The following is a 10,474-nucleotide window of genomic DNA, read 5'->3' as shown; positions in this document are numbered from 1 at the left end:
GATCCCTGACTCTTATCCTCCATTGGGGCCTAGTTGTATCAAGCTACACCTCTGCCCAAGTCAGCAGGACTTCAACAAACACAGAGCTGTTCCTCAGTTATATTTAAAAAACAAAACATGTTTTTAAAATTTTAGGTAAAGTGGGGTAGGGTTATGACCTTTGGCAGGGGTTTATTGCTCTATGTTCCTGCTTTTGTTAAGATTGTGTTGTGTCCAACGTCCACAAGGAAATAATTATTTCTCTCTAGTGGGAACCAGAGATCAGTCAAAGCCAGCGATTATAATCATTCCACATTGTATTAAAAATACATATAATAAATATTATAAAAATAATATTAAAATGTTGTGAGATGTCTGTGAATTTATATGGGTTCATTCATAGGGAGGAGTGTTGCAGGTGTTTAACTTCCCAAGACAGTACAGAAGTTCTCATTAGTCACAGATGCCTCAGGTGGGATAATCCCCACATTGGTTATCAATGTGGTGAAAAGTTGCTCATTAGCCACAAGAGATTGCTAATGTGCAATGGTCTCACAGGGTGGTTCTTCAACAAGTGAGTATTCATTACTGTGGGCAAATATTTGATAGTACTTAACAGACAGGCCAACATGGAGTTGAGAAGAGGGAAAAGGAAAAACAAAAAGCATGTTCCACTCTTCCACTTGAAAGAGATTGTTCTGTTGGATGCAACTACTGACCTCATTGGTAGCCCAGTAACTGATATTAGCACTTTCCCAAAGCGGTAATCTTGCATGCGTGGCCTCTTCTCTGGCACATTACATCATGTGGACATGTTTTGGAAGTTACAATATATGCATGGGACTGCCAGGCAGGAAAGAAGGTTCCCTCTGTAGCTCTGCCGGTTGCCCAGCCAGCCGGGGTGGGGGGAGCCAATCAGTCCAAGGGACAGTGATCAACAATCTCAGAGTGAGTGTTCAGTAATCAAGATGAAAGATTTTGATGCAAAATATTTGAAGGATATTAAACACTCATGATTTAGAGTGAAGTAACATTTTTGTTGTGTAGAACATTTTTACAATAATTTTCAGCCATCTCCGTATGCCTTTTTGCTGTTTAGGGTATGTACTTTGATAACGAATAGTCCACTTACCATTTTCACAGTGTATCCCAGCATAAAGAGGGGGGCACAAGCAAGTGTATGTGTAATGATACTGTTGGCAGATTGCTCCATTTTGACATGGGTTTTCTTTGCATGGGCTAAGATCTACAAAGGGACAATAACACAAAAACATACAATAAGTTACAAACCTATAAGAATAATGTAATTTAGTCTATACATTTCTCGTATCTTTTGTTCCCTAAAAATATATTTAATTTGAATTAAGATAATCAGATGCGCCATAAAAAAATCACATAAATAAAAAGCTGTATAATACTGGTTCCTCTGTAGGAAATGTCATGCTGTCATTGCAGGGCTGCTTTTAAGTGTTATTGGAGTGACTTCTCTTCATTAAACTCTATTTTACCTTACCCACATTTTTTGAAAAGTAATGACATTGATTCATTTTTAGAGTACATTCTTGTTTTAGGTTTAGACTTTTTATGGAGTTAAATTACAATAAAAGAAGGAATAAAAGGAAATGGAAGGTGTCTTTGTATCTATTTTTTTATTAACAATATTTAGAAAAAAATAACATTTAAAAAAACATTTCACTTTCTGTAGTCAGTAGATATAGTATAAATTGATGCATAGGAATATTTCATATTTCTTAGTTAGTGAAGCTGGACTTCTTTTCACATTTTTATCAGAATAATCTTAACAACTTTGCTGAAAAAAGTCTATTGTTTATAAAGCCTAATATCTGAAGCTCAAATTTACCCACATAGCTAAATATCTGTAAAAAATAAGTCAGGGCAACTGGACTTGCTGTATTTTTATTGAAGATGTTTCACTGGCCATCCAACCAGCTTTTCCAATTCAGAATTGAGAAAGCTGGTTGGATGACCAGTGAAACGTCTTCAAGAAAAATACAGCATGTCCAGTTGCCCTGATTTATTTTTTACAGATATATATACCATGACCTGGATGAATGAGAACCTTCACAGACACACATAGCTAAATGAGTCATTGGGGTGATTTACTAACCTAAACACATGCATGCACCAGGTGTGTGTGCATTTTTAAACAGCAAAACGTATTTATCAACCAAACACGAGCAACGTGTCACATTTTCACGCCGTCATGGCGCGTTTTTATGTATTTACGTACGCGCGCGTCATGTAGCATGCGCCATAGGCTACACGCCGCTCTAATAGCGGCATGCAAGTCTCTAAAAGCATATTTCCACTAATGCCATATATGGAAAAATCATGCACATGATGCATATATAATGCTGCTTCACAGTTTAGACAAAAATGGTTAGCTCATGCATTTACATTCCTGCATTCATCAACGCAAGCAACACAACGTAGAGCTAATTTACACAACATCACCTTGCAATTCATGCAGGGCTTTGCACAACACACCTGCTGGGTACGTACACACTACAAAGGTGTCTAGATTCCACCAATAGATCATGCTGGGAGGGAACACACTACAGAGGTGTATACTTGTTCGTGGCGTGTTTATAAGGTTAGTAAATCAACCCCTTTGAGTCATCCCTTCCTTGTCTGCTTTGTTCATAGAGGGCTGTATGAAGATTCAAAATGAAGAGGCAATCTGAAAGCAAACAGCTCTTGCCGTGAGTGTACATCGTATGCAAAGTTCAATATATGTATTTACAGTATATATCTCAAACATCAGTTTAAAAGACTTATAAACTTTAAACAATGCAATTGACTCCATAGCATTTTTCCACAAACATTTCCTTATTTCATAGGTCACCCTTCTAGGAAGCCAGAATGGGCAAGGTTTAACAAAAGTTGGGCTTCGACTGTACAATTGTACTGAAGGCAAAAGAGTTATATATTCTGTCAGGTTTGTAATGCTGTCTGTCTTCTGTTCACATCACTAGCATGGTTGCTTTTCAGCTGTGCTGAAGGAAACCTAAACCTGGAGGTTTCTATCTGACAAAGGGAACTGCAAAGCAAGCTGCTCTACTATGCTGTCTCTGTGGATTACCAACAGTGTTCAGGGAACCCTATATCACATATTTGTAAAACGTAGGTTGAAAATACAGTAGTTAGTACAAACACATATAAAATTGTATTTTAAAAGCATAAACAAAAAAAATAACATAAAATGACCCCAAACTATTATAGTTTCCCTTTAATGCTACAACTGTAACTTCACTTACCTTTATAGTGATACCAAAACTCTGCCTGCAATGTATAAGAAAAGAGACACAGACTATGTCATGGATGGTCAATATAATGCATGTGTACACAAATCAAAAGAGAAGGGTATCCTGTAGTGATACATATACCAAGGAGCACATACTGTTGCACTCATTTGTTTCACAATACGTACCCCCTTATTGATAAATTGTCCAGGTATATGGAGGCCCCTTCTACCAACCTTACTAGAGTCAGTAATCCAAAAAAGCCTTTATGTGAATAAATGATTAAAGGAAACAGCTATTGAGATTACCTCAGTTATGGGGGCAAGCTGATGGGTTGCTTATGCTTATTTGCTTCTTATATCATATGAAGACTCTTTAGAGAGTTTCCAGCTCTGCCTCCTTTCCAATATAACATTGTACTCCTCACACTTTATTCTCTAACTAAATGTAAATGAATCAAAACAATCAACAAGTCAGAAATCAATCCCTTGGAGATTAAGAAAATGATTTATCTTGCTATTGTCTGCCGGTATCCAAATCATCAGTTTTAGATGTGCTGATCCTTTGATTTATTCAATCCAGAAAACGAGGTATTCTTGGATCTTTGTGTCCTACATACACTAGGACCTATTCACGCTTGGCCATTTTAGTGCAGCAAAACGGATGCATGCAAATGCACATCAAGTTGAAATCCAATTCTTCCCTATGGTATTGGTTCACATTTATGCATTGCAGTTTAGTGTAAAAGGGAAACTATAGGGGCTAGTTCACACCTATACATTTTCATTAGCTTGTGCTTTGCATCCACACAGAACAGTGTGAATCCAGCCTAAGGTTTTTTTTAAGCTTTGCTCAGCGGTTTGTGTTTCACCTACCGTTTTCTCCTGTGATTTAAAAACTTCTCGAGCTTCCTCCCTTGAACATGTTTCTTCATAACATTCGCGCTCCAGGTTTCCTGGAAGAATTTCCTCTAAGAATTTATTAGCACGTTTCCTCAGCACATGATGTGCCTTCTCCTTCTCTATGAACACTAAATATTGCAAAGAGAAATTAGGCACATGGATAAAAGTTACAGTAGATGGCTTTATAAGCTCTTATGTGTCCTGCTATGTAAATAATAAAATGGGACTTTAGTAAGAACAAAAACTAATTTTAAGTATTGTTTTTGTGTAACCAGAATTTGGTTCTCTCAGCAACTCTAGCAGCTTTTAAGTCCTTGGTTCTCAACTCATGGGTCGTGAGCCCTTCTGCAGTGGGTCGTAGTAATGGGGCCCGGGAAGAGAGGGGACTATTTTCTCACTTTCGGCTGTCGGAATGATATCAAGAGCCGCAGGTCCCGACAAGAAAGTTAAAGTCCCGGCCTGCAGTACAGAGTGAAGCAGATATCAAGCCACCCCAGCGCGGCGGATTGATATCAAATAGGATCAGTCGGCATGGAAGCTGAGAAAGGTAGGCAGGCAGGGGGATGTGTATAATTTGCTGGATTAGCATTTGTAATAGTGATAAAAAGACAAATGAATGTTACTACAACAGACTAGGCTTGCAATACATAATGTCACCTGTCAGTGCAAAAGCTGGGGGCGAGGGGGGTTTTCTACTTGCAACAGAGCCCCTGCTAATGCCCCCCTACAGACCCTCACCTCTCCTTCTGCAATGACAGGGGACGCTGATGGACATTATGTATTCCAAGCCCACATAATGCCCATCAGTGTTCCCCGTCATATTGTCTCCTGTCAGTGCAGAAGCTGGGGGGGTCTGTGTGTGTGTGTGTGTGGGGGGGGCCTTAGAAGGGCTGTGCTGCAAGTTTTCTACTTGCAGTGGTGCCCCTGCTGTACACCACCACCCGCCATGGTTTTTGAGGTCTCCTGCTCTTCTGGGGAACCTGGAACCATGGCAATATGGATGAAGCTCTGTCACAGCCCAGCAGCCCCCACTGGACCTGAGGATCCCCCCCAGTTCTTGATAACATAGGGAGACTGGGTGGATCTTAAATCTTTTTGGAGTGTGTATGTGTGTGTGAGAATGCCTGAGTGTGTGAGATTGTGTCTGTGGTTGTGTGTGTCTGTCAGTGTTTTTGAGGGCTCATTCACACTAGTACAGAGTGTTAATTGCACAGTGCAGTGCGATTACCACATTGTACCATGCAAAATCGCACCTACCACAAATTCTGGTGAGGGAGTTGTGCTGCATTGCCATTCATTTGAATGGCACCCCAAACGCACCTCCTGCCCACAGTTTGATCGCCCGCACCGGAACGCGCGGTACCGCAATGCCGTGCGTTCCAATGCGGTGCGACTTGGGTCATGACTTACTGACCAAGGACAAATGTGAGTCCTGAGGTTACACAGGTTGAGAACCACTGTTTTAAGTGAACACATAATATATGTGAACTAAATATTGTTAGGAATGTTGCAATGGCTTAGAATACATTAGATTTAGGAAGTGGAAGTCTCATTGCCATTATATCATAAGAATGGTTTGTAAAGATTGCATTACTTTTAAGAAGCATAGGCATAATAACTCATATAGTACCGAAAAGCATACCTTGCCCATGAACTACATGAAAACACTACACTGTTATAGTTGGAAGGCCAAGGCCACAGATTTATTAAATAATAATGAATATCAGTTGCAATGATAATGTCCAACAAACTTACAATTAACTACAACCAACCAGTGATAGCCACAGCTGAACTGTAGGCACCCATGTGTCATGGCTTAAAGGTATGTCCTAACCAACAGATCAAGATAGAAATCTGTTAACCAAGGCCTGTTGAGGGCTTAAATCATGGCTAATTTGACCTCTGGCAAGGTAAACCCATCCAACAAACCTGTGAAAATTAATAGGGTGGGAGGATGGTGAAAGCTTGAGGCATGTTTGATAGCTAACTGTGACCTATCCTTGATCCCAAGTACAGGTAGCGAGTATTTCCTACTAACATTCTTTTATATCATAATTCACATAATGGTATGCAGCAGAAAGTAAAAAACACTGACATAAGGTCATAGACATTTTTTTGTGTGCTGGCTATGTCCCATTGGGGAGCTTTTGCGCCACTTCCTGTTCTCCCAGAGACACAACAGGAAGTAAGACAAAAGCTCTCGAAAGTGATCAGAAATTCTACCAGAACAAGTATCCCTACTGGATTGGATCTTTCATTTTGGATTTTCTCTTACATTCTGTCCCAGTGACAATGGGAGGAGTAATCTCCCCAATGAGAACATAGTCAACAAAAAAAGACCTCACAGATGTTGTAACTTTTATTCTATGACAAATAGTTTTGCCTTTAGATATACTTTAAGTCTATGATTAAATCATACCTTTGTAACACGATACATTGGAAAGCAGTAACAGGGTAACATAAAGCACGTAGCTTAATATTTTCATTGTTCCTGTCTGTAAACATAGAATTTGTATTACATTATAGTAATCAGAGTAATTATCAGTAGCATTGAAATGCTTGCTGTGTATAAATAATACTAAATAGTTGATATTTTTACATTTCTTCTATAAAACTTTAGAGAATCAGAAATTACCATGAGATCATGAAGTAACATCTTCATTTTAGAAACAATGAATTGACTGGAAAGTATTGTGTTCGAAAAACAACCAAGGATATGGATTGTGGAAATACTGTTACCTTTGGGACACTTTAACATGCACAGCATAGATTTTGCACACAGTGACTAGTACCTTTTCATCTTATACATAACAAGCCAGCAAAAGATTATGGGCTGAGAAACATATTGCCCTTTAAAGCCCAATTGTGCTTTCAGTTTAAAGAAAATGTCCCACCAGAACGGATTTTTGTTCCTCCCCGAGGGGACATAGTGCATGCAGCATTTGGTCTGTTGATAGGTGCCTTGGATGCTGAGCCAGTGTGGTTGCAAGGACACCCCCTCCTCCTCCTCAAAACTCAAAAACAACCATACTACTCACAAGGAGCCAAGTATGAAATGAGGTCTGACTGACTGCAAGGAGAGGGCATGGTGGCAACACTTGTCTCTGGCAGCAGGTGTGTGCTTTAGACAATGACCGTCACCCACAAGCGGCCAACTAGTCCCTCACCACAATCTTTCTCCACAGCCCACATTCTCAGCACACTCCAGCATCTCCCAGCAGTACAGGCTGGTACTGTGCGGGCTTATGCTAATGGGGAAGTAAGAGGAGGCAGTGCTGTTATCTTTCCCCTAGTAATGCCCATAAATTGGGCTTCAGCTTGGGGCGGAGCTGACAGCCAGCAGAAACAGTGATCTTACTTTCTTATGGCAGCATGGTTCTGTAGGAGACAAAGTGCATCAGACATTATTTTACCTGGGGGACAGGAGGATCAAATGATCTTGCTGTTGAGTCTTCTTAAATCAGTGAAATACATTCTAGGTGCATGAAAATAAAAGGTGTGGAAACTGGAAAGTATTACATTTGTTTATTTAGAAAGCAGCCATTGCCTATGTAGAAAAGCCTGTGTCTTGTCAGCATGCTGCAGATGACTCTTATTCTCTGTGTGGAAGCAGTGGTCTCTCTGAAGAAATCCAACATGCCCTCTGCTGAGTGAGATCTAGACTTTTCCAATTAGACTGGAGCATGAGCTTTGCTGATTGCAGAGCCGTTGGTCTGATTCTGCATGTTGGACCTCTGCAGAGAGACCTCTGCTTCCGCACCGACATCAAGGGTCCCACTCTGCAGCATGCTAGGAGGGGACAAACCTTTTTTCTCAGACTGTGGCTTCTTTAGAATGCAAACAGACTGTAAGACATTAAATATCTTTTATTTTGCCCCTGGAATTTACCTAGCTGATTTAAGGTTCAGTTGGGCATTACGAATACACTAACTTCATTTATATACTAACTCACTGCTGGTTCTGTCACATAAAACATTTATGTCGCAGCATTGTGTAAGTTTAGGATGTGAGGATTACAAAACACACAAAAAGGATACATATTGTGAAATTGTTCCAGAACTTTGGGACATTGTGATCCGTTGTGTTTTCCAGCAACAATTTAAATAAGTAGAGCAATGTAGATATTTAATTAAATGATACCTTTATTGAGATAAATATTCAGGTTGCCATTATTGCCTTTGTATTCTGAAAATGCTGGTTGTCTAGCTGTCACTGTCACTGACCCTCTGGCTTTGTTACTTATCACTTGCTTGGTGTCAGTGACTTAACCACTTGCTGTCCGGAGCAATTTCTTACATTTGCACACACATGATTAAATGTTGAATGTTTGGCTAGAAAACAGCTTCAGACCCCCAAACAATGATATATTTTCTGAAAGCAGAGGCCCTGCAGAATAAAAAGATGCTAGTTGCAATTTTCTATGTTGCACGGTATTTGCGCAAATGTTTATTAAAACAAGTATTTTTAGGATAAAATTCACTAAAATGAAATTTAGTGCAGAGAAACAGAATATAATACTCAATTTGTTGGTAAAATATAAAAGATGGGGTCACGCCGGGTAAATAAATACCAAACATGTCAAGCCTTAAAATTGCGGGCGTCCGTGAAACCGCAAAAAACAATAACCAAAATTTCCCAAAGTGCCGCTTTTTACGGCTCATCAGTTTAGTGCTAACAGTGATTGATGACACTAGAATTATTGCTCTCACTACGCTCGCAACGATATGTAACACGCGTGGCGCAATTTTTGTTTCTGCATGTAGGCGCATCCGACACGAACTTTAAACATTTTTTTTGCATTTTTTATTTTATTTATGTTATTTTAATTTTTACACTCAGCTTTATTGCTATTGCATACTGGGCTAACAAGCCCCCTATGTAATAGCAAATATAATGTGGCAGGTCTTCTTTATGGAGACATCAGGGGTCTTTCAGACCCCTAATGTCACCTAGGAACCCCAAAGAAGCTGATGAAGCAGAAAACTGCAGCCACTGCTTGTTTTTGCCTGGGGTCAAAAAGAAAAAGCTGTACTATCCTGATCCCCTGGGCTGGACGGCTGTTAGATCGGTCCCTGGACCCAGTCCCATCTCTCCTGGACCAGGAGCGGTCTAGGAATCCTCAAGTCATCATGCCCAATACAGTGTATAGCATGTGAGGACGCCAAGTGACATACCATCGCGGCAGCATAAGAGGGGACAGGCTGGAGGTAGCGCTGCTGGCTCAGAGGATCAGGTGAGTATGACTTTGTTTTTTTTACCCTTGGGAAAAAATGAGCAGGTAACCCTTCAGTGCATGGGGTAGCCCCATTGCAAGGGTCAATAATATTTCTGCCTGGAGTTCTTCTTTAAAACTATTAAAGTCAGTCACCTAGCATAATTAGAAGGAGATCAGCAATGGCAGATGCCAACATTTCTCCCATGACAGATTTATTTGAAGTCAGTGGTAACAAATCTAAGAGCAAGGTCCTAGAAATAACTATGGTCACTAGAAAATGCCATCTAGACATGTAGAATGATGAAAGACCAGCAGAGGCCAAGACTTGAAAGCATTCAGCAATGATCAGCAGTTCCCTGAACACAGGTAATGATATACATTAGTATAAGGCAAAGCTCAGTGTACAAAGTACAATGCCATTAGCATCCAATCAGAATTCATCTTTCACTAACGGACATTGCATGGTATGTGTTCTTAAAATCCGCACATCATAATTCCTTTCTGTACTACTTTATTAAATAAGTCTATATGTATACCAAAGTAGATACATATAATTATATATCTATAAACTTTAGGAATAAATGGCAGCCTAATATGCCTGTGCCAACATGGGAAACCATGCTCAAGACCGTCTCCTTAAACCCCCAGGATTGTTATCACAGAATTTGCCGATTAGATGGAAGCCATCACATACCTTGGTGGGAGTGCTATGGAGGGTCTTGAGGTAGGGTCTTTAGTCAGCGTTCCTGTGCATGTTATTGATGTAGTTCAGCACTTCCAGTGGGCAGCAGCCTTGTGGTCTGCAATCACCCCTAGTTAATCATCATCCCAGACAAATATTGACAGGGGGCAGAAATCAAACATGCGGCATTGTATCTTGAGCAAGTTGTCAGTAGGGGGGAGTAAATTGTGAATCAGTAATGTAACACTGGAAAACATTGATGATTGTGTGGAACTAGGAGAAAATTACAGGTTAGTCTTTAAATAAACATATAAGGACTTACTGTATAGATGCAGATTGATGCCTGTTAAAGACCAGAGAACACACAGCAGTGAGTGCGTACTTATCACTATTCCTCTCTATGGTGAATTCGGACTATAGTGCACGCACAGGA

General features: G+C 40.1%; 1 protein-coding gene across 1 annotated transcript in view; it reads right to left on the bottom strand.

The window, feature by feature from the left end:
• The window catches only part of LOC108792657 (coagulation factor VII-like), an 11,313-nt gene extending 6,349 nt beyond the window's left edge, over positions 1 to 4,964 (bottom strand). Inside the window, exons 1-4 of the mRNA XM_018563477.1 lie at positions 4,883 to 4,964; positions 4,118 to 4,272; positions 3,258 to 3,282; positions 1,112 to 1,225 (exon numbers count right to left, since the gene is read on the bottom strand). Of these exons, the coding sequence (XP_018418979.1) occupies positions 1,112 to 1,225; positions 3,258 to 3,282; positions 4,118 to 4,272; positions 4,883 to 4,964 (376 nt within the window). The remainder of the gene's footprint in view (positions 1 to 1,111; positions 1,226 to 3,257; positions 3,283 to 4,117; positions 4,273 to 4,882) is intronic.
• Positions 4,965 to 10,474: the final 5,510 nt, after the last annotated feature.

This window comes from Nanorana parkeri, unplaced genomic scaffold, assembly GCF_000935625.1.
Source record: "Nanorana parkeri isolate BGI_ZX_2015 unplaced genomic scaffold, ASM93562v1 scaffold667, whole genome shotgun sequence".
Classification (NCBI taxonomy): domain Eukaryota; kingdom Metazoa; phylum Chordata; class Amphibia; order Anura; family Dicroglossidae; genus Nanorana; species Nanorana parkeri.
The sequence above is the reverse complement of the archived record's forward strand: the minus strand, read 5'-3'. Positions and strand labels throughout refer to the sequence as shown.